General features: G+C 42.4%; 6 protein-coding genes and 1 long non-coding RNA gene across 10 annotated transcripts; 3 read left to right on the top strand and 4 right to left on the bottom strand.

Annotated features, from left to right (window-relative positions):
* Positions 1–41: 41 nt before the first annotated feature.
* LOC117186161 lies at positions 42–2,758 on the bottom strand. The gene is made up of 2 exons (XR_004471291.1): positions 2,657–2,758; positions 42–739 (listed from the first exon to the last, which is right to left on the bottom strand). It is a non-coding gene; the product is annotated as an uncharacterized LOC117186161 (long non-coding RNA).
* LOC108164657 lies at positions 372–2,663 on the top strand. 2 transcript variants are annotated; one of them, XM_017300511.2, is made up of 6 exons: positions 372–477; positions 541–763; positions 831–917; positions 976–1,803; positions 1,848–2,190; positions 2,252–2,663. In XM_017300511.2, exons 1-6 carry the CDS (start codon positions 394–396, stop codon positions 2,586–2,588), a joined length of 1,902 nt encoding a protein of 633 aa, XP_017156000.2. In that variant the 5' UTR covers positions 372–393; the 3' UTR covers positions 2,589–2,663. The 2 variants fall into 2 exon arrangements, with proteins under 2 accessions (XP_017156000.2, XP_017155999.2); XM_017300510.2 differs by having other exon boundaries at positions 372–763.
* A 408-nt stretch (positions 2,759–3,166) lies between the features above and the next one.
* On the top strand, positions 3,167–5,147 carry LOC117186159 (decapping nuclease DXO homolog). The gene is made up of 2 exons (XM_033386373.1): positions 3,167–4,219; positions 4,299–5,147. The coding sequence occupies exons 1-2, from the start codon at positions 3,519–3,521 to the stop codon at positions 4,735–4,737; spliced, it is 1,140 nt and encodes a 379-aa protein (XP_033242264.1). The 5' UTR covers positions 3,167–3,518; the 3' UTR covers positions 4,738–5,147.
* Positions 5,148–5,173: 26 nt separating this feature from the next.
* LOC108161746 (rab-like protein 3) lies at positions 5,174–6,336 on the bottom strand. The gene is made up of 3 exons (XM_017296080.2): positions 6,227–6,336; positions 5,655–6,155; positions 5,174–5,593 (listed from the first exon to the last, which is right to left on the bottom strand). The coding sequence occupies exons 1-3, from the start codon at positions 6,267–6,269 to the stop codon at positions 5,304–5,306; spliced, it is 834 nt and encodes a 277-aa protein (XP_017151569.2). The 5' UTR covers positions 6,270–6,336; the 3' UTR covers positions 5,174–5,303.
* A 310-nt stretch (positions 6,337–6,646) lies between these two features.
* Positions 6,647–7,696, top strand: LOC108161754 (actin-related protein 2/3 complex subunit 3). The gene is made up of 3 exons (XM_017296090.2): positions 6,647–6,760; positions 6,893–7,066; positions 7,154–7,696. The coding sequence occupies exons 1-3, from the start codon at positions 6,758–6,760 to the stop codon at positions 7,496–7,498; spliced, it is 522 nt and encodes a 173-aa protein (XP_017151579.1). The 5' UTR covers positions 6,647–6,757; the 3' UTR covers positions 7,499–7,696.
* Positions 7,656–22,404, bottom strand: LOC108161708 (proton-coupled amino acid transporter-like protein CG1139). Of its 3 annotated transcripts, none has more exons than XM_017296031.2 (5): positions 22,367–22,404; positions 9,066–9,608; positions 8,474–8,931; positions 8,236–8,411; positions 7,656–8,155 (listed from the first exon to the last, which is right to left on the bottom strand). In XM_017296031.2, exons 1-5 carry the CDS (start codon positions 22,376–22,378, stop codon positions 7,914–7,916), a joined length of 1,431 nt encoding a protein of 476 aa, XP_017151520.1. In that variant the 5' UTR covers positions 22,379–22,404; the 3' UTR covers positions 7,656–7,913. The 3 variants fall into 3 exon arrangements, with proteins under 3 accessions (XP_017151520.1, XP_017151535.1, XP_017151527.1); XM_017296046.2 differs by lacking the exon at positions 22,367–22,404 and adding an exon at positions 10,446–10,535; XM_017296038.2 differs by lacking the exon at positions 22,367–22,404 and adding an exon at positions 10,403–10,526.
* LOC108161729 (proton-coupled amino acid transporter 1) lies at positions 13,996–22,402 on the bottom strand. The gene is made up of 6 exons (XM_017296056.2): positions 22,367–22,402; positions 17,181–17,347; positions 15,485–15,845; positions 14,967–15,418; positions 14,703–14,875; positions 13,996–14,620 (listed from the first exon to the last, which is right to left on the bottom strand). The coding sequence occupies exons 1-6, from the start codon at positions 22,376–22,378 to the stop codon at positions 14,367–14,369; spliced, it is 1,419 nt and encodes a 472-aa protein (XP_017151545.1). The 5' UTR covers positions 22,379–22,402; the 3' UTR covers positions 13,996–14,366.
* Positions 22,405–23,307: the final 903 nt, after the last annotated feature.

Raw genomic sequence — 23,307 nt, 5'->3', positions numbered from 1 at the left:
TATACCACAAAAAGAATAAAATCTACCATTGTTTACTAATATGTATGGTAAATTGGTTTATTCACTTCGAATTCGACATCAAAATATACCTAGAATACGCGGTATATGGCAATAGAGCCATAAAATAGACTAAAACAATATCTAACTAGTGGTAACATTATTAAAACACATGAGTTTGGTACAAAGATATCATACATTCATAATTAAACCTGTTGTGTAGTGATTTTTGAGCTACAAATTTGAATCATAGTTCCTCATACATATCATAGAAAAAAACCCCCGCCAAATGACTAGCACAAGTATCGATAAATAGCTATATATCACCCTTTCCAGCACTGTTACTTCACTATTGAATGATGCCGGCAAGTCTCTCAAAGCAACAGTAAAGTAAATATGTCGCTTCAAGAAAATAACACTTCTTTGTCAAATATGCTTAGCAATTTGAAATTAAACGAGAATATTACCGAGAATAAAAGAGTAAGTTTTTCATTTGCCGTGTCTCCCTACACGGCACTTTCATTCCACCAGTTTCTGTCGCAGAAGAATGACGATCTCCCGTGCAAACTGCCCCAAATGGGCGAAGCTGGCAATAGTGACGACGAAAATACACCTAGCAGAGATAGCAGCAGTGTTATTTTTGTTGATTCGGATGATTCGTTGAGCGCGGTCAGCTTCTTCCATTTATCCGAGATTAATAGCACTTCAGCAGAGGATAACATCCTCATCGAAGAGACAGAACCTGAAGAGACAATCAGCAGAAGCAGTAAGAAAAATTGTCCCCAAAAATAATAATGTACAAGGCGTAGTAATTTTCAAAACAAATATAATAGATTTTAGTCTGGGCAACATGGATCAAAGATCTTCAAGAAAACGTGGGACATCTGGGGAATCACCCGCCAGTGGATCGGTAGAAAAATGTAAGTCGGGAGTAGGTATCTGAAGAATGATATAATATAGATGGATTTATATTCGTAGATCAGTCGGTGGGTCGTGCCAGCACCCCTACTAATCCGACAGTGGTAACCCGCAGTGGACGCGCCGTGCGCACTGTTCTGGATACCACATTTGATTACTCCTCGTCGCAGCCGGAGGGGGAAGACGAGTCGATTAGTTTTTCGATCGACAGTGATGATGACGACGATTATAACGTGGACCAGAGCCCCACGGAGCATAAATGGGTGGGTCGCAAACAGAGGCGCTTCTCCTATCAGCACAGCAGCAGCAGCGAAGCCAATAGCCCCAAAAGCGATCGACGTCTAATATATATTGATCTGAGCCAGTCTGTGGCGATTGTGGGGGACAACCCCGTAGCCGATCTATCGGTTGATGATGATCCGGAGCTCAAGACGAAACTGCACAAGTTCCTGGGACTTATTGCCCCGCGCCGGCGCCTCTACAATCCCATGGACAACTTTGACGATGACCCAGATAACTCTCCGCAAAAGGAGACTCTTCCAGTGGCCTCCAAGAGTCATCTAACTGAGACGACCACCTTATCGACACCCAAACGCCTTATTACGCCCATCACACCGACAAGCAGCAACACCTGGTCAATGCTGAACACATCGAAACTGTATATACCCACATTTCAGGAGAGGCAAGCTAAGTTTTATGACGATCTGATTGTCCAGGTGAATTCCACCTTCATTGAGACACAGACACCGGCCTTCCTCAAGGAGCCGATCGATCTGAGTGGACTGCCAAGCGATAAACAGCGTGCGAGCATTTGCCGGCGCCACAATGGAAGCATTGCCTGCCTAGAACAGCATCCGCTCTTCTACGGATTCGTCGAATCCCTAAATCGTTAGTTAAATACGTTTGTCCTAAAGAAAAACTAACACTTACAGCTCAGAATTTGATCAATATGTGCCATCCGCGGGCTTTGCCCTATCGCAAAGGTGACTTTGAGAAGTGCAAAGTGGCTCTGGCCAAGGTCCTATTTAGTATGTTCAATCATGCCATCTTTCACTGCGGCCTTCAGGCGAAAATCTATTGGAAAAATAGCATGAGTACTCCCTGCAGCAGCGAGCTGGGTTTCAACTCTTCAGGCAACCGCACTGCGCGTATTCTGCTGTGGAAGCACATCAATCAACCTGGCATGCTTATAAAGCCACTGCTGCATGAGATGTGCCATGTGGCGGCCTTTGTCTTTAACCGTGAGACAGGACATGGCGACAACTGCCGCAAATGGTAGGCTGGCAAGCCTCATCTTGCTTCTCTTGTTTATCCCCTATCTCTTGTGTATCCTCAGGGCCTACCAAGCAAAGAGCCTGATACCAGAGCTGGCATTGAATAGTGACTGCGATGCCAGCTATAAATATTCCTGCACGCTCTGCGCCCGTTGCTCCTATGGCCTGGTAACGTTTAAAAACGAGGCGGAGCTACTCCGGTGTCAGTACTGCCAGTTTGAGGTGAACGTAGAGCGTTGGCGCATCACTGACACACAGAAAATCTGGCGTCTCAATCAGTTCAACACCCCATTCAAGACTTTTGTTCGTGAGAATTACCTGCTGGTCAATAATGTGGATACGCACAGCGCCAAAATGCAAATTCTAAATCGAAATTTTATGGACAGAGAAACCACATAATTTAATGATTCCTTTCCTATAGTTAATCTTAGCTAGTTTCAATGCTAATTATACACATACATATTTACCATTAAATATCAATTTTTTGTTATTCTGCAGTCGTTGTTGTTTAGAGGTGGAGAGCTATCGATGGCACTATCGCTGGTTTGGCACTATCGAAAATTAATTCGATTTAGTAGAAATCCTTATGTCCAAATATTTATGCGTGCCAGCGACGTCTGTAGAATCCAAACTCATGTTCAGGCTGGACAAATCGTCTCTGATAGGAGGACTCGCCTTAAGGAAAAAAACATTAATATGTTCCAATCCTGGACGGAGAACGATTAACCTATTATAAGCCAAGGGGGTATTTCAATTTACAACCGAATATAATGAATATTTAACAATTTTAGCGCAGTTCAGGAGAAAGATATAGTGTTTAAATTTAGAGGAAAGATGGCATAAGTTTACAAGATGAATTTACAATCTTTAATATCTTCCGCCATTTACCTCAAGTAGTTAAACTATTTAAATAGAGGGGGCTTAAGTGGGCTAAGTTCGATGCATCATCACACGAGACGATATATTGTTGTTGAGGAACCAAAATTGAGCCAAAAAAATCAATTTCAAGTGTGTAAAATAAGCCAGTCATTTATAAAATAGATTCATTAATTGGATCAAATTATGTGGGCAGGGCTGAGAGATCTAGATAGCTAGATATTCCACGGAATATATAAATCGAGGAATATAGAACATGAATTCGTCAGTTTATTTTTAAAATGAGACGAAATATTTCTGAGGGTCGGACGGTATATGTTGACGATAAATCCGCGGTCACACTGGTCATTTCTTTTTCTTGGTTTTACCGGGAACAATTTTGGAACAAAACCGAATTCGCTGTAATTTATCGTGTAATTAACCGGTGGAAGCCAATATTAAGAAATTAACAAAATGGCGCATGCACGCAACAACGATGTGCAACGTCTTCATGTCGACAGGCGTCTGCACAAGCTGGGACGCACTTACAGACATTCATTTCCCAAATTCAGTCATCCGGAATGCATTGGGTTCTTCAGCATGAACTCTCAACAGGAGTTTGAGGATAATTCGAGCGGTGCCAGCTACCTGTGGATGCCACCAAAGGAATCCTTTCCACTGGACCTAAAGGCCGGCTATGAGCAGGTCATACGCAAGATAGAAAAAACGGGAACTGACGATTTGGCAAACCTTTTGAAGTACATTTACAATCATCAGCAGCTGTTGACTCCGACCGAGTCAAAATCGCTCGCCTTGCGCGCAGACTTTGTCGCCTGTCGCGGCGTGCTGCGGCTGCTCATGTGTATGCCGTACGAGACGCGGGACGATTTTTGCGTGAGGGCCACCAGGCTTAATGGTACCATTTATATTGCCAAAACGCAGACCGATCAGCAAAGGGAAGAAAATGTTTCAATGACCGAGCACTCCGCAGCCATGTGCTCTTGGGGCTTCAAATTCGAGCAGTACATGTCGTCGCCAGCTCCCAATACTCCGCCCGACACAAGTCTCCCAGTGAATGAGGCCGTAGAGTTCAACGCAATGTTTCGCTGTTCGTTGCAGGGCATGCGTTTGCTCTATGGAGCCGAAATGGATGGCATCGTCAGCAATAATCCTGTGTAAGTTCCAGATATTTTCCATTAATTTTCATTCAATTTAGGAAATAATTTTTAATGTTAAATGTTTCGTTTGTTTCAGTAACTTCAATGATCCTGAAGCCCTTAGGAAACTGCAGTTTGTGGAGTTCAAGACGGGTGCCTTCGAGTCAGAGGCCAGGCAGCAGCGCTCATTCAATTTTTGCAAGTCTCGTACCTGGTGGAGTCAGTCATTTCTAGTCGGCATCAAAACCATTATGGTTGGATTGCGCGATGGGGACGGTATATGCCATGACATTGTGCAGCACGATGTGGCAGAGTTGGCCCGCAACAAGCCCTGGAGTCCAACGGCCATGGTCAAATTCCTAGAGCAGTTTCTCAAGGAGCTGAAAAAACTCCTCGAGGCTATAAATGATCCACAGACAGTGGTCGAACTTGAATTCCTTCCCCACTCTGATAGCGTGTACTATCGGGTGCTCACTTCGCCGGAAGATCAAATAATACCCGAGTGGTATCGTACTCTGATGAAGGGTGGAGCCTAATCGCCCAATCACAAATAAAACGAAACTCTGCCAAAATGGCATGTAAAACCAAATAAGTACAAGTAGTTTATAATACAAAATACTCTAGAAGAGCATCTCCCCAATGAATGGGCAGTTTTATAGTTTTTATAGTTTTAAACTGAATGCAATTACTTTTTTTTACATTTGTAATATTTTTACAATAAGAAACAGACCTTTTGCAAAGAAAATTTCACTAATTTATGATTTTAGAACCCAATAAGAAAAACATCTAACACTTAAATAATATATATGTACCCAAACTCTTCGAGTATCGGCATAAAAATGTAAGTACTTACACTTTCATTATAAGGACTTTCAAATACTCACTGATTTCAACTACAACTACGACAAAAAATTTGATTTAAGACAATGAAGGAAACTAGCTAAATGCCACAAATGTTTTTCATCGATTGTCTCGTTGGATAATTCAAGCATTTTTTAATTGAAAAGTAAAGTGTGTTGTGTGTACAATATAACATTTAATTAATCACATTCCATTTTGTCTAAAAGCTAAGCATAAGACACACCGGACGCCTGTCAGTCAGTCACTTGAGGTCACTGGTCTCGAGGAGCGGCATAACGCTAGCCGCATCGATGGAGGTGCCGCCATACAGGGAATACTCTGCCGCTTGCGTGGCCGTGCTGGGGGGCCGACGTCTGTCTGCCACTGCTGGTCCAGATCCATAATAATGTGACCCAGAGCAGCCAATGGATTCACGCTTCTCGATGACACAGTCAAAGAAGCGTGATAGCTTTACGGCATCTGTGGTGCCGGCCGCCAGACTTCGCGTATCTCTGCAGTTCAGCCAGATCTCTTCGGCTCCACATTTGTCAGCTGAAAGACACAAACGGGGTGTATTTAGAAATGGAATATAAAGGGGAATAGGGAGAGAGACCTATGCCACCAGCTTTTTTCACAGCCGTCTTGGGTTGACGCTTCTCATCGATGAGATCGAGCTTGGTGCCCATCACCAGAATGGGTGTTTGTGTGGCGCCCAGGAACTCCTCCAAGTCGAAACGGACGTGGAAGGAAGAGTCTGCGGAATAGTTGGCCAAAGGTGATGGCGGCATTGAACTGTTACGCGACTTGTACGTATCCTTGCCCTCCTTGTTGAGTATCTCGTGCAGCCAGTCGAGCAGCTGCTCTTGCGACTTGCCATTCGTCAGATCATGAACCAAGATAATGCCATGTACGCCAGAATAGAAGACGCCGCGTGTATTCTTGTGGCTCAGCGAACCGCCAATATCGAAAAGCTCCACGAAATACTGGCTCTGCCGGGCTGTGCCCTCCTTGAACTGATGGATCTTCACTTGGATGTTGCAGCCCACCGTCCAGCCGGGGCGTGTCAACGACTCATTGTGGGCAATCAGATGGGTCAGGCAGGTCTTTCCCACCCCTATTCAAGGTATTACATCAATAAGTTAGTTAGCTGTAGATTAGTTTAGGGTAATAAATGCAAATAAATACCTGAATCGCCAACAATAACAATACGTACACGATTGTTAGCCATTTTTGTTGTTTACATTTGTAAAATTTATATTTACATTTTGTTGTTGGTTGGAGACTTATCGATGAAGTATCGATATGACCGGTTTTGTATTACTATGTAGGAAATGGGAGGCTCTTTTATTGGGTCAGGTCTAGTTTTTTCGAATAGATGTTGTGAGGCGCCATAACGTAATTGCGACCGTTTATGGACCTAGAGATTTAAACCAACAATATTTGATCAGCTTACCGATATATATCTAAGAAGATTGCAAGGTGTGTGACCTAGGGGAGGAAGTCATTAAAAAAGAATGCCAAGCAAATGCCCCAAAACATACCAAACATACTTATCATGACAAATACTGTATAGTAGAAAATATTACTGTGCAACAATACTTAAACTTTGAAAATTGTCACGCTTCACAACACTTACGATTACTGAGATTCGGAAAATAACTTTTAATTTCGCAAGGAATTATTTACATTTGTTTGTAGAGTATCTAAAGTCTTTAAATGGTAAGCTTTTGACCAGAGGTAGACTTCCAGGCCAGGCTTCAATTTCGTGAGCGTGTAAACTGGATTTTACCGCAATTTGCTTTTAAATTTGATAACTTACAACATACTCATTTGTTTACATTTGTTTACAAGGCATATCATTCAGAGATCGAGGAGTTCCACAAAACGGTGGGGAACATGGCCATCTTGCCGCTACGCACCCAAGTGCGAGGCCCAGCGCCCAATTATAATGGTGATAACGACATCATTGATGAGTCACTATATTACTTCAAATCGAACGTTTTCTTTCGCGAATACGAAGTGAAGGTTTGTGCATTCCATACACACATTAGACAGAAACATGTACATACATTCACTACCCCCCAAAAAATATTAATTCATATCTAATCGCAGTCGGAAGTGGACCGGGTTCTTATCTATGTAACGCTCTACATAACCGACTGCCTGAAGCGATTGGCGCGATGCAACAATAAGAGCCAGGGACAGCAGGAGCTCTACAGTCTGGCCATCTCAAAATTTGACCTGCCGGGCGATCCTGGATTTCCGCTGAACTCGATCTTTGTCAAGACGAACGAACCGGAGCTGATGCGTCAGTACTTGCTGCAGCTGCGTCAGGAGACCGGCAATCGTTTGCTGGAAAAGGTCTTTGACACGCCCGACGATAAGCCCAGTAAATGGTGGCTATGCTTTGCAAAGAAGCGTTTTATGGATAAGAGTTTATCAACGCCAGGAATGTAAGACTTTCTTACGTCGATGAAATGCGTTGATCTTGACTGTTAGATTTGAGACTTGTTAAAATACCAAATATTTCGATACTTTCCGATAAGTGCGAGCGGTTTCTAGGGCTGGGAAACATGATGCCACCATGAGCGCCAAATTCAAAAAGGCCAGCCACTCACGATTTGTAATCATTTATTAAAATTATTTTCTGTTGTAGATCATTTTGTTGTTTCTCTCTTTCTGAAAGCCAATTGACGTTCCATACATACAAAAAATGCACAGCTTAAAACTATAAACAAACAAAAAAAAATGGAAAAATACATTGTATAGGAATAAGACTTAAGACTAAACGAATTTTACAACATTACAGCGCATTCACATAATACAGAAATTACAGCATTATTTACAAAGAAATACTTGAAAACGGATTTACCTACTTAAACTGTCTTATAATCTCGACGATGCTTTGATAGGTGCCAGTGACAATGCCCAGCAGAGCCACTGCCAAAATAAGTAAATTCTTTGCATATGACCAGTGCCCCAGGCCCTTGGGCACCTGGGCACGTACTACGAAATCAATGAGAACTGGTATAACAAAGGCCAGGCACGTCGAGCAGAGAGCTCCGATTAGCGATATGAAAAGATTCAGTTGAGGCACCACCAGAGCAACGCCAACTGACAAATTGAAAGGAAATATGAAACATAAACCTTAGTAGGAATCAGTTGGACAGACATGGAGGCATCGAACTACTTACATGTCATCATTACCATAACGAAGCGCAGGACCACTTGCATGCTGATGGGATACTTTTGGGCACAGCTGTTGGACCGCTTAAGCGGTGGCCAGAGTATCTTCATCATGACAAAGAACTGTATGGGATAGCCAAGAAATACGCCCAAAGCGGCCACAACCTTCACCACCTGCGACAAGCTGCGCGAAGAAGATAAGAGAAGATTTAGTTACAGCTTCCACCTGCTTTGAGCAGAACTTACACATCCTCCACAACGAGATTGAGGGTAATGCTGCCGGCAACATCCTCGCCCCAGCGCACATAGCTGACGAAGCCCGTGAAGATAAACAGGGCCGTAGTGAAGAACATGGTCGAGTTGAGCACTCCAAAGCGGCTGCTAAAGTTCTCCGGCTTTCGCATCGAATTGCGCAGCGGTAGGATGAGGGCAATGCCCTCATACGAGAAGAGGGCTGTGCCAAAGAATAGCGAAAGCTGGGACCCACTGGTGAACAGATGCCGATCGCCCACCGGTGGCATCGGTCCGTCCGAAAAGGCTATGGACAGCGTGGCAATCAGGCCAAACAGCAGTGCAACATTTGCAAAGGCCGACACCGGCGAGATGTACTTGAGATTGGTCATCAGTGAGGGGATCATGGCGGGCAGCAGGGTGATCAGCATCACCATACTCATGCTGATGTCCACTCCATTCTGTTGCAGTACCTGTATCAAAGAGAAGTGTAGGGATTATTTTATGGTAAGCCACTTTAATCAATTAAAACTTTTCGAAAGAACGAACCGAGTTGCAACCACCCATGCAATTATCGCAGCCTGTTGACGTGGTAAGTGGGACTCACCTGATACAAATTCTCGGTGATGAAGACAAAGTAAATGGCGCAGAAGCCGAATTGCGTGACGCACAGGAACATCTCGACAATGAGCTTCATGATGCGCGACATGCGACGCAGGGGACGCGGCCCATACTCGAAGCATTTTTCCACCGTCTCTGGGTAATCGAAAAAGGTGGCGCCCGGCGTCCGCTCTACGGCTAGGACGGAGCCGCGTATCAGCATCCGTTCGCAGTGGACACACATCACGGCAATGATCGGCAGCAAGATGGTGGCACCCGCCAGTCCGCCATTCTTGAAACAATCGCCCATCGCAAAGAGACCAGCGCCCACGCTGCCCTTAAACAGATGTGTGGCTGCCTCCAAATTGCTGGTGGCATGACGCCTTTTCACCGGGTTGCTGCCCTCCACATCCGTTGCATGTTTCTCCATCTGATGGTCTCCATTTGCCGTTGGCGTTACCGTTACCGGTGTTATCTCCAGTGTTCTGCCCATTTCGCCAGCTTCGATGGCCTTCTGTTCGCTGACGCTCTGCTGCTGCTTCTGCTCTTGCTGTGTGTGGTAATGAGACGGAGTCGGACGTCGTTTTAAATGAAATTGAAAGTTTTTTAGTTTCTATTCCGCTCTCTTCTTCCCATTCTACTTCTGCACCTGCATCGGCTGTTGTGTGAGATGAGAGCAAACCTAACGGTTCTTCAAATATGTCTCACAAGTGGGAGAGGGACGGCAAGCTTTTAAGAGAGGATCTATTTCGTACTCCTTCTACATCTGCTGTTACTATGAGCGTAGAGAGAACAAAGCTAATGAGAGTGAGGGACAATAAACAGATGAGCTGTTAATCTTCGCTCTCTCTCTCTGATGCATTACCCCATCACATTTTTCTTGCACTATCCATTAACCCCTTGTATGAAAAATGGGTGGCAATCATAAAACAAAAATATCTAATAGAAATACAAAAACATTTGAAAGTAAATCAAACAAATGATTCCAACTGCGGTGACCAGGAAGGAAGGCTCATTAACTTTGAGCCACTCAAGGTTGTTTTGCCAAATCATTCCAAATAAATTAAAGCTTTTGAGTAAATTCCGGTTATTTAACTCCCCCGAAACGCACGTTGATTTAATTGTTGTTATAATTCACAGTGACGCAATTTGCACATATTCACAGAGTCGGTCGTAAATCACTGACATAAACCAATCCAAATCACATAATCCATCAATATCGTGCCTATTTTCTTTTAATTAGAATCAAATGCTCTCTGATAAACGATGCCTCCACATGGTAATATCTCCGATAAGCATCGATCGGAATCGAAGTCTCATACTTGTTTCAAATTCAATTTTCACCTTTCAATTGCTCGATCAATGAAGGGGAATAACGAGTACGTACGAGTACAATTATATCAATGTATGTGGTGGGTTTTCTCCCGGCGATCGTAGGACCGTGCGCGGCAAGAACTCAAACCAGACTCAATGCTCGAGTTGGCCAACAGAATCGGGTTGGGGCCCCCGGCGGCGTCAAGCAAACAAAAAGCGAAACATCAGCACTCGACATATGCCATTGTGTGTGTGTGTCTGACATTGTTGTTTGTGCGAGGGTGTGTGTGTGTGTCTAAGCAATGCAAAAATGCATATAACGGTTATCGTTGAAGGGGAAGGGCAAGCTAGGAAGGGAGCAACACACAATCACGAAAATTCTCTTCCCTTAAACTAATTATCGAAAAAAGCTGAACAATTTAGTGGCATTCTATTCCGGAGGAAAAAGAAGGGAAGGGATCGGAGAGCTTGCAAATAGCATGGATGCAGTCAATCGATAAACGATCAGCAAGCGATGTGGATCAATGACGATTACCTGCACAGTTAACAGAACAGCACTTAAATAATTTTACTGAAAATATGACTAATATACACTGATAAAAGCACCTGGTATTACCTGCATTTTATGATGCAAAGCACCACCCGTTGTTAATATGAGCTCGAAGTTTGTATTCAGAAATTCAAAAAAAAATGAATATTACTTATCTAAAATCTTAATCTTTAACTATACAGAACTATAAAAAATCATTATGTTGCAAGGCAAACCACACCACCTAGTGGCCCGGTTAACCATCAAATATCATCAAGAGATTTTAAAAAATACTCAAATATTAATACAACAACCGAACCTTCGTGGTGAATGGTCATATTTTGTATGCCATTCGTAGCGAATGTGTCGGTTCGTTTATGGGAAATTTTTACAGCAAATTTAAAAGTATATCCACCTAAAATAATGGTATTACTTTTCTATATATCCGATACTCAAAATGAGTATAGGGGTATATTAGATTTTTGGTGAAAGTGGATGTGTGTAACGCCCAGAAGGAAGCACTCTCCTCCTATCCGGCCGGATGAGCGCTTAGATCTAAGAGCTATAGAAACCAAATTTGATATCCATACTCCAGGGATATCTCACTGTTACAGGTGTATTTGAAAAACTTCGACCGCCCTCTTCCGGCCCCACAAAAGACGAAAATCTGTGGCATCCATCCTCGTTTTCATACAAGAATTTGGATAAACTCCAGATGTACTCGTATGTATGTATACGTACATACGAACATACCGTATGTGCATATGTATTTGTTTGGAGTTTATAAAAAACTACATAGTCCCACAACTTTTCATTTGATTGTAATTGTCCTCATTAAAATTATGCTAATTGCTGAAAGTAGTTTGCAGGCAAAGCTCTCGACAAAGATCAATAGAAATGGAAAAATCCCCCGCAGCTTTAGCTTTAACTGATTCCAGCGCGAAATAAATTGCTCGCTCGCCTGCAACTCGGAAATATCAACAGGCAATCAGCCAAGTGGTTAATTTTATTACAATTGGTACACCTACGTACTCGTATTATTTTAACTAAATTACTCCATATTTCAAATATGTATCTCCAGACGGAACACATTTATGGGTACATAAAATCTCGATTTGCCTTTGTCAGCAATCATTCAAAGTTAAGTTTAAAATGTGTACGGGTGTATACTCGTGCATATTCGTCGCGGATACGAGCCATAACGCTGATTGCGTCACGGCATTGTGGCACTGAATTGGAACAGCAGCAGGCCGGTCGTCGTTCCAGCCCGCCAGCAGGAAGTGGTTCGATCAGGTTCAAGGATCCGGTGGCGTACCGGAATTCTGTATCCGAATCGGTATTTCCAATGCACGTGCCTATTGTCGTATTTCTTGCGAATCGAATTCTTGCTCGTTTTTCGCTTTGGATGATCGTCGGCCCAGCGCACGTTTCGTGATTGTTACACCTGCTCCTCTCTCCCTATATAGTACATGTATGGCCCTCTGCGACCAGCCCCCTCTTCAGGCCCCAGCAATGCCGTGGCAGTGGAACGCATGGAAATTTACCGAATTGATTGGAGGAAACGTTTTATTTGGGTCCGGTGCAAGCGCCAGTTAAATGAATTGCATATTTGTATACTCAGAGTACTGTGCTCTTCGCTGCATCTCTTTCTATCGTTCTCACTTCTTCCAATCAATCGAGCCATCGATGCGATCGATGTTTACGGAATTCAGCAATTGGATTATATAAGGCGTATAACCAAATGCATAACAACGAACAGGGGCTTAGTCAAAGGGGTACTTGTCTATTATTGGTATATTAATGATCTAATACTCCTGTTCCACTCTAGTGTATCTAGTCAATTGCTTTTACAAACGTGGCCTAGACCCAGGCAGGGCAACCACATTTCATGAAACTGTGGCATATTATTTTTCCTTTGAGAGCTTTAATCGAAATTGTGAGTTGACCACACATTTGGGATGATCAGTATCCCTCAATATATCAATAGCCCTCCAATCGCCGCCCATGACTTCCGCATATGAGTATCTAACGGCATCGACTGCAGTTCCATTCATTGTTTCAAGAATCGTTTTGAAGGTTGAAGGTCGCCTCTGGGCAATGGCAAAACAGTTTTCGATTAGATTGATTCGGATTCGAATTTCGTTTGATTCGGATTAGATTAGTGCAATTCCTTGAAACACAATAAGAGAGAGAGAGAGAGAGGGAGAGTAACTTGTGCAGATTGTTGTGGATTGTACGAGTAAGCACACGCCTTTCTATAGACGGAAAGCGAAAGCTAGCTAGAACTATGGAACAACTATCGATCATATAATTGCAAATTTTTCACACGTTCTCTCTCTCTCTCTCTCTCTCTCTTTATCTGAATAGCGCGAAATGGGGGTCAATGTTAATGCTAATGCGATGCTTCAACACCAAATGGTAATCTCTGTCAAATTAAATTCCATTTCATTGAACCCGTTTCGCAGGTTGATTAGTATTCGTCGCCCGAGCTGCTGTTTTGAACCTGTTTGGGGAAATTAAATGAAAAATACCTAACGCCTTCTGAGTCATATACCATTCACTCGTAAATTGAACCTGTTGTTTTAGTATTAGATAGACATATATTTGATGGAGGGGTAGAATCTGAGACACTTTTGTGCATCGTAGAAAGCGTTTATCCTGGACATAGAGTAGAGGTCCCAACATTTGTTAGGATGAGACATTTTGAGAAGCGTTGTACAAATTTCCCATAAGCGAACGGATACACTCGGCAGCCCTTCCGTTTCTTCTTTATAGCATTTCAATTTAAACCAAAATCCAAATAAAAAAACGTGTATATATGTATATATTAATCATAAGAGCAAGGCCATACATCTGTCATTTTCTTGTCATTTGCGATGACGTCAAAACAAAACGTCGCATCGTTTATTTTTTTTCACTTAATATCTATTAAAAAAAAAAAAAAAAACTAAAATAAAATAAAATTATTAAAGAATCAATTATAATAAGTAAAATGCGCAGCACGCTCACAAAATACACGAAAGAGGCACTAGGCTAAGGCACTCATATAGTCGTACATTGTATGTATGTACTCGCATATGAAGGTATGTTGGTATTTTCGACCAGTAGTAGTTTTTCGTTCCATTTCGGTCAGAATAAATTCGTATATGAATGTATATTTAATAGTATTTTTTTTTTTTGCTTTGATTACGGATAAGGTGGATATCTCTCCTAAGATACTGTGAGGATTGTTTGCTGATGATTCGATGGGCATTTCTGTTAATATTGTGATGATCCTTTGATAGACTCTCTGATTTATATTCTCTGATGATCCTTTAAAGCGTCTCCTGATGATCTTCTAAAGAGTACTCTTCGCTGATCCTTTAATGTTCTTTTGACGATCCATACGATCCCTTTGATGGTTCATGAATGATGCTGTGATGGATACTTTGGTTCTCCCTTTGATGATGATCCTAATCAGCTCCCTCAACCATTCATCTCGCCAAAGTGATTGACAATCTGCTTGAGACTCTCATAGGAGCCCGTGAAGAAGCCCAGCAGTGCCACCACCAGGATAATGAGATTTTTGGTGCAGACAAACAGGCCAGGTCCCTTGTTTGGCTCACTGCTGGCAATCAGCTCGATCACAGGTGGAAATACCAAGGCCAGGGCCGTGGAGCACAAAGCACCAATCAGGGAGATGAACAATCCCAATGCGGGCACCATCTCAGCGATGGCCACTAATCGACAGACAGAGAGATTAGTGCTGGGTAGCTGATCGGCAGAAGGAGTACATAGTCTAAGTCTATCTGGGATACTTACGCGTAACGATCACCATGATGGTGCGGAAGGAGAGCTCGCCGACCAGCGAGCGGCCCGAGATGCCACACAACTGCTTGGCATTGGGCCACATGATCTGGATGGCCACAAAGAACTGCAGGGGATAACCCAAGAGGACGCCCGTGGAGACCATCAGCTTGACGGCCTGTGCCAGACTGTGGGAGCAGGAAGGAAGGGTTCACGAATGAGTCAATGTCAATATGGATGAGTCTGGAATGCGGCTCTGCACTGCAGTGGCACACTCACATGGTATCGCCAAGATTGAGTGTGAGACTGCCGCCGACCTCCTCGCCCCACTTCATATAGCCAACGGAGCCGGCAAACATGAACATGACGGAGACCAGAAACATGCCCACATTGAGGACCCCCAGTCGGCTCTCGAATTGGCTTGGCTTTCGCATCGCATTCTTTAGTGGCATCACCAGTGCAATGCCCTCAAAGGCAAAGATGGCGGTGCCAAAGAAGAGAGCCAACTGGGAGCCGCTTGTCCAATAGGCGCGCTCCTTAACCTCCGGCAGTCCGTCCTTTAGAGCATAGTAGAGGGTGATGGCCAGGCCCAGGACCATGCAAACATTGGCTATCATCGAGACGGGCGTTAGCCACTTGAGGTTCGTGATCAGGGAGCTCAGTAGAACGGGCACCAATGCCAGCAGCATCACCAGATGGACATCCATGTCAATGTTGTACGCTTGTAGGATCTTCAGAAAGGACACTCTTGAGCTTGGAGTTCATACGCTTCCTGCCTGCTCATCCACGGCACTCACCTGCTTCACATTCGTGCTGATGAACACAAAGTAGATGCAGCAGAAGCCCAGCTGTGTCACACAGATGAAAATGTCCACCAACCGGCCCATGGTCCGTGACCAACCCCTCAGCTTCATCGGTCCGTTCTCGAAGCACTGTTCCACCGTCTGGGCATAGTCCGCGCACACAGCATCACCGCGCAGATCGCGCATCTTCTTGGAGCAGGCGATGAGCACATGCTGGCAGTGGATCGACACTACGGCAATTACCACCGTCAGCAGTGGTGCCACAATTAAACCGCCATTCTTGAAGGCATCGCCCATGGCAAACAGCCCGGGTCCAATGTTTCCCTTGAACAGGTGCACAATCGTCTCCAGGTAGCTTGAAAATACACGATACATACATCATCATCATCGTCGTGGGGCACCACTTCGACAGGCAGGTGGGACTTCATGCGGGGATTCGGTTGGAGTTTGGGTTAGATCTTCCGTTGATGGTTATTCGGTTATCAATGATATTTCGGGTAATTTTAAGTGGGTTAGTATTTCCATGAAGAGAGTTTAGTAGATGTACTACTGCTGCAATTGGTTATTCCTCAGAGTATACGATGGACTCTGTAGATTGTTTGAATGGAATCCGCACTGTACCCCAAAAGCTACCTTCAAATTGATTGTAATCTGGCGAAAAGTTGTTGGCTTATCCACGTTAGTACATTCATAAATCTTTGTATCCATTTATATTTTATCTCGATATTGACTCAAAATACATTTTTACCTTTGCTGCATGCAGTATTTTAGTAGGAACTGTAACAGATATGATTCCCATAGCTGGATGAAGTTCGGCTTCGAGTAGAAGTTAAAAGAAATAGGATCCTTAAAGTATAAGCGGTATTCTTCGATGGCATTTAAAGTTTAAATAACACAGAAGTCTATAGTTTAAGTGGAACAATTATTGCTGGTTTGGTTAGTTAATCTTTTAATTAATCTTTAACACATTCATAGAACGAAGAAGAGCTGTGAATGGATTTCGCTGGAATTCGATTGCTGTGATGGAAGTAAGGATTATTTTATATAACTAAACGATTATTGTCTCAGAAATCGGTTTTAGAAGTGGCTTTTGTTATTTCTTGACAGTTTCAGTAAGTTCTTAGAAAGCAGGTTCTTCCATTAGTTGCAATTGCAATAATTGATTGATGATGGTTCTTAGGATCAAAGGTTGGAGCAGAATTCAATCGAGTTAAGTTAGCAATAGTCATACAAGCGTAGATCAAAGGTTAGTTTGTTTCTTAAAAACGAAGATCATAGGTTAGTTGGTCTATTAAAAGCAAAGATCGAAGGTTAATTGGTTTCCCAGAAGCAATGTTCGTTGATTCGTTGATGGAGATATATGTATGTACATAGCTGTATCCCTGTTCCACTAGGGCACATGCGCATCGTGTTGATTCGGTTGTACGAATTTCCCCTAAACGAACGGATTAATATGCTGCTAGTAGAACAGTGATTGGGTTGTTAGGTTCTAATTGGTTTTTGCAGAACATTTGATTGGGTGTTTTGGTTGTTTTTGTGATGTTTTGGGATAGGCATTGGGATTAGTTTTGGTTTTGGTTTTTGGAAGGAGCGGTTGGTTATTCTCGGTTTTGAGTTGGTGGGAGATTAGTAGAGGAGAGGATCCGAAGAGGATAAGCTTTCGGGATTAGACTTCTTTTGCTATCCATACCTTGTGGGCGGATGGTACTCCCCATGTTCGTTCTCGTCTTGGGGTTGCTTCCGTATGGATTTTCCTGCCACTTCTACTGATCCACATCCACCTCGTCCTGTCTCTGCAGCCTCCTGGATGGGTCCTGTCATGGTCCGATTCTGGATTGGACTCTGCTGGAACGTAGACTTCTCGGTTTTGTTATAATGGACAAAAAAGTAAAAACAAACTTTAGTACAAAGCAATGTTTAATAAGTTTTTCGTTTCGGCTTTTGTTTTTCTCTATTTTGTTGGCAGTTGCTCTTTTTTCTTTTTGTTCACTTCCCAAGTGGTTCAAAGATCTTTAATTGCAGCAGTAATTCCCCTCCGAAGATAGGTTATGATCTTATCTACGGGGAATCCCTGGGGATTCCAGTAATTTGTCGCTTCAGTAGGGAACAGGAAAAAAGACAACGTGTATCGTGGAATCTTTTCCCATCAAGTAATAAATTAAAACATAAACAAAAGGGAATACCCAGAATTCAGTCCATTATTGCGTTGCTTTTGCGATGATTTGGACTATAAATTAGGCTTCTAACTGATTGCCAAATGCTCTCTAATAACTAGACTAGAGAGACTAAATCAAATCAAATCAGAGCCAATTAAACGGATCTATAAAAGCGAAAACTGAAAGTACAAACGAGTCGCTATCAATAATACCGACGTATAAATACAGTGCTGTTACCCTTTCAATGATACTGAAACGATTGCCAACACATCAGCCAGACATTAGACACTCTAAAAACACAGATAAAGATGCGAGATATCTGGTACTATATTGTACTAAAGCACGTGCCTGTGCCTTCGACTAGAACTCAATGGGAATCAGTTCTAGATGGTCTATATCCACTAGAGGGTTCTCGAGACTCGAGTCGATGGATGGTTTCATTAATTTGGAACAATTATAACTATAGTTATCTTTAAACCATTCCATTCGAATCATGTTCGCGCTCCGTTCGCTTTTGTGGAATCTGTACAGCGTTTCAATGCCATTCGATGCTATCTTTGGGAACCTGATATATGAAAACTTTGCACCATTTCCCTTGCATCCTTTTCTGCAATAAAACACGTTCATTCCATAACGACTATCGATCCGTGAATCATTATGCACTCGTTCTATGTGAATCAGGAATCAGTAATTGATGGTAAAACCAACTCAATTATTGTTTTGCTTTCATATTTGCTTTGAGAAATGTGCGAAATGAAATAGTTACTCATTTCAATAGATGATTCATGTACCATTGATAAGCGATATGGAATCTCTTTATTCTATTTTCATAGTATCTAAACAGAAGCCATCCATTGCGGTTCATTCAACCCATATGCTCCATCTGTTATTCCAATAATGGAACAATCAAAAGCCGGTGAGAAATTACGACGGTGATATCGGTGATTAGGACTTATGATATGATTTATGTTTTACTATAAAATGCCACGAGTCAGATTTCAATGGGATCTTATTTATGGCCTCGCCAGATACTGCCACCACAGCGAAAATGGCAATTCGTGTGTCATTCATGTGTCGAAAGTGTCAGCATTCCTCGACATCTCTGTTGCCAGGAATCGGGAATCGATATGTGCATTTCAAGAATCATAAATAACGACAGAGTTATCGCAAACTGATTTGCTTTTTGGCTTCATATCATTAGAGAGCTCTTTCCCCATCCCACCATCCGATGAGAGCCCATTGAGATTACGTCCCGCATGTCGTATACGCAATCTCTTAGTGGTCGACTTATGAGGCGCCCCTGACGTGCCAAAGTGCCCTGAAGAATGGTGCTGTAGAGCACAAGAGAATTCCAGGTACTCTCACTCTAGAGCTAGACAACGATTTGCTATTGTTGCTTGTGTTCTGCGCTTATCGGCAACTAAAGCCTTAAGTTTAAACAAAGTATAAATTGTTAATTGTCGTGACCTAGGAAAAAAGAGGTATCACGATTAGGGGGAAGCGTTTATTGACATTTACGAAAGATCGTGGCACACTTTAAATCGCTGCACAAAAATTCCCCCTAAGCGAAAGGATAACGAAATAGATACCATACCCAACGGGTGATCCGGCCATGAAATCCTAAAGAGATACATATGTACATATGTATATGTAGCACTACAATATTTCGAATTTTGGCTTTAGATGATTGTTAGCCAAGTTATAGTTAACAGATTAATAATGTTATCGTTGGTCTTCTTTTGGAGAAGATTAAATATACAAAAATGCATTATCAATGCAAAAGAAACAAAAAAAAAGAATGTAGATTGGAAATATTCGAATATTATAGGAACAAAATACAACCAAATATCAATGATGGAATATTTTACTGCTTTTTTGTTATGGCAATCACGTGCGAACGTGATTCCACTGAAAACAATTAAATTCGTAGTGGAAACTACTTCTATTAGGAGTTTTTATTAGTAGTAGTACTCTAAAGTAAACTGATGTGACTGGTCGTAAGTTTAGTTAATGATAGATAACACCAGATAGGTAGATGAGCAGCCTTCAAGTACGTGGCTATATCCATCCCGCCGACTCTTAACCCAAGGCAGGCCTTTGGCAAAATGCCTGAAGTTTATTTGTGGTCTCTGTATTTTCTTTCTGCTCTTTCTGTGCTTTTTATTTTTTTTGTATTCATTTTTTTTCATTTTCAACTCAATTCAATGTCTTTAAGTGGAAAATTTTCCATGCCACGACAAGTTTCTTGACGTTGGTCGGTCAGTGGCAGTGGCATGGGGCATGATTATAAGGGGGGTTCCCGTTCTCGAGGGTGCACTGCACCACAGAGGCACAACAAACAAATTTTAATTTTCCCCGGGTTTTGTTAAGTGTTGCCGGAAATCTGAGAAAAAGAGAGAACCTTGATTGGCTTTTATTGGCAAAGCTTTTGTATTGCCCCTCCAAACCCCACTCTCTGCCACTCTGTGGCACTGACGTATGCCAGATAGTAACGTACAATATACATATCTTTACAATGGATAGTATGCTCGGGGAGGTGTCTGGGGAAGCAGAGCTCTGACCTTGATCAAAAGCAAAGTGCATAAAAGTGTGAGAATTTCCATTCCTTTCCATCATTTGCATTTTTAATAACCGTTCTCTCAGGCGTAACTATGCAAAGGTCAGTGGCGCCGGCACTGCGGAAGGGGGTCATAAATCTTACATTATCTATTCATAATCGTCACTTAACTGGCAGTGAAAAAATCCAACCCATAAATCCAAGACCCCGTTGTAAGATAAGAAATAAATAAAAAATTCCACATTATGGAATCGTAATTTTACGTTCAAACGGAAGTTAGATCTATTAATCGTAATCTTACTAGAGCACCGCATGCACGGGCTGCCGAGTCGATTCGTTGGGATTCAAGAATCGCTTCGTTAGATCCGTAAAAATCACCGATTCTGTTTTCTCATAACTTCGAAGCGCTTGCCAAAGACGAACTGAATGAATCCCGAAATTTGTACTGTGTCAGATCCGAATCGATTCGGATATATTCTTGCTCACTCTCTACTTGATTTACTGGTAGACAGAACGAGAAAGCAACACACAAAACTTGCTACCAATCTCCGTGTGTGTACATAGGATACACGTAGTATGTGTCACTTCAGAAACGTGCTTATATTAATCCGCAGTGCTCGGGCTCAGTTTTCAGAGATTCGAATCTGACTAAAGGCATGATTCAAAATGATCAAAAGCTGTGTTTCTATGAATATTGTGGATTCATGCAGGGCTCCTTCTCATAAATATACACATGTACATATGTTCTGGCATTCCACTGGGACTTGGAATTGATTTGTTTACTTCGATTTGTGTGTACAGAAAAACTCACAAAATATGTATTTGTTTGTATGGGAAGTCTGTTTGATACAATGTTGTGATAATCATAATATTTAATCATCTGGGAATCATCTTCTGTTCTTTGATAAATATTCTTTCTTTGCACAATTCTTTGTTACAGGTCTCTTGTGCGATTTATCCTTATAATTTTTGATGGTATATAGATTGTATAATTTGTAAGGGTCTTAAAACGATCGACCATTCTTTGGTTTGTATTATTATTCATAGTCTGTTTGATAAAAAGTTGTGATAATCATAATATTTAATCATCTGGGAATCATCTTCTGTTCTTTGATCAGTGTTCTTTCTTTGCACAATCCTTTGCTACAGCTCACTTGAGCGATTTATTCAAAATTTAGAATTTTGAAGGGTATCAAAACGATCGACCTTTCTTTGGTTTGTATTCATATCGTTCATATTCAATTATTCATACGCATTCATGCTTGTTCATAAATACAAACATATTTATGCAAATCGTATCCAAATACTCAGACACCCTCTGCAACCCACTCCCCCTCCATGTGGACGCCTCTGCTTGACATGTGCAACAGCTGTCATACAAACTAGCACACAGACACACACACACACACACACACACACACACACACACACACACACACACACACATCTGAAGCTGTTCTTGTTCTGACTGCACTGCTGCGCTGCTGCTATTGCCAGCTGACTTTGCACTTGAATGTAGTTTTTTTTGTCGTTGCAAAAGAAGTTTTAATTTGTGTTTTTGTAGCTGGTTTTGTTTGGCTTTATGCTGCAAGCCAAAACAAAGAAAAGAAGTTCAAAGAAACCAAAAAAACAGAACTGATTTCGTTCAACCACTCCACTCTTCTCCCATACCCTTCGCAAGCCTCTCCCCACTCAGCCTCCCCTTCCAACACTTGTTGCTGTTGTTTAATTTGGGTTTCACTTTTTCGTTTTTGCTTTGTCTTTCGCTTTCTTCTTCGCTTTGACTTTTGGTGGCAGAAGAGTATTATAGTTTGGAAGAGAGGTTTGAAATGTTTGTTGATCAGCAACATTATATAAGCAATACCATATGGATGGCATTGGAAATCAGTTTGCCACATAATGTGAGCACCCAGCATACATAATATGTACTTAATATATTCATATATATATTCGATAAAAACTTGTCTTAAGAACTTTTTAACTCTAAGAAACTACTTTCCCAATGAATTAAATTCTTTGATATGGGCTGATATAAAATTTTTCGATTTGTAAGGCTATCCAGACAAAAATTCAAGCAAATTGATTTGCTAGGGTATCCATAATTCGAATACCTGCTTATCTTGTTCTTAATTTTAACGGTTTCAATTATTGCACTCTACACACCTCTGCATCCATTTCGTTGTCGTTGTTGTTGTTGTTGTTGCTGCTGCTGCTGCTGCTGGTGCTGCTGCTGCTGCTGCTGTGCGTTTCTGTGTTGTTGTCAAAGAACTCGGTCAACGTACGAGACGAATGGGGTGTGTGGGGGGCGTGGGGTAATTTACAAAAACCCGAAAAAAATATATATGTATGTATGTGTAAAACAAGAAAACACCCAACAAAAATCCACACGTTGAGCAATAAGAAATGCGTAATTTTGGCAAAGTTCTTTCTTAATTTAAATGATTTATTTTTAGAGCCTGCATTTGGTTTTGTTTTAATTTCTTATGCCGCTCGGCTGCGGCTCCTGTCGAACGGATGAGATGGTGGATGCGGATGCGGTGCGTTCGTTCACCGTCAGCGTTCTGTGTGTGTTAATCGCTCCACGAAATTTTCAAGACTGACGGGCCAACGCCAACGACAACGACGACACCGATGGGGCCGGACCGGCCGTACGGTGCCGGGCCGGGCCGGGCCCAGGCCAGGCCGTATTTGCGGTGCGCTTGTATGGCACGGAAAGACAGGCAGACAGACGGACAAGCGGTGGCTGGTAGGCGGTGGTTGGAGGAGAGGTGGGGTTGGGGCGGAGCGAAAACGCGCCGCGCTCATCGCTGGGCGGGTGGCGTTCACCAACAACCAACCACCTCTCACACCCCCGCTTCATTTTACCTTTTTTTTGTTTTTTTTTTATTCTGGCAGAGATCTGCACTTCTCTCCTCTGCTTTTTGATCTGTCACTGTCTCTGTCTCTTGCCCCCGTCGCCCCCACTGTGTCGCCCTCTGCCTCATTACAAAAGCATTCCAAGTTTATTGCGGGATTGTGGCGTGGCGCGGCTGTGTGTCCCAACAGGTTGTCGATCAGCTGTTTGATGAGAAACCGTTTCATTGAACATCTCTTAGCACACACTC

Source organism: Drosophila miranda, chromosome XL (assembly GCF_003369915.1).
Source record: "Drosophila miranda strain MSH22 chromosome XL, D.miranda_PacBio2.1, whole genome shotgun sequence".
Taxonomy (NCBI): domain Eukaryota; kingdom Metazoa; phylum Arthropoda; class Insecta; order Diptera; family Drosophilidae; genus Drosophila; species Drosophila miranda.
Note: the sequence above shows the minus strand (reverse complement) of the source record. Positions and strands in the feature narration are given on the sequence as shown.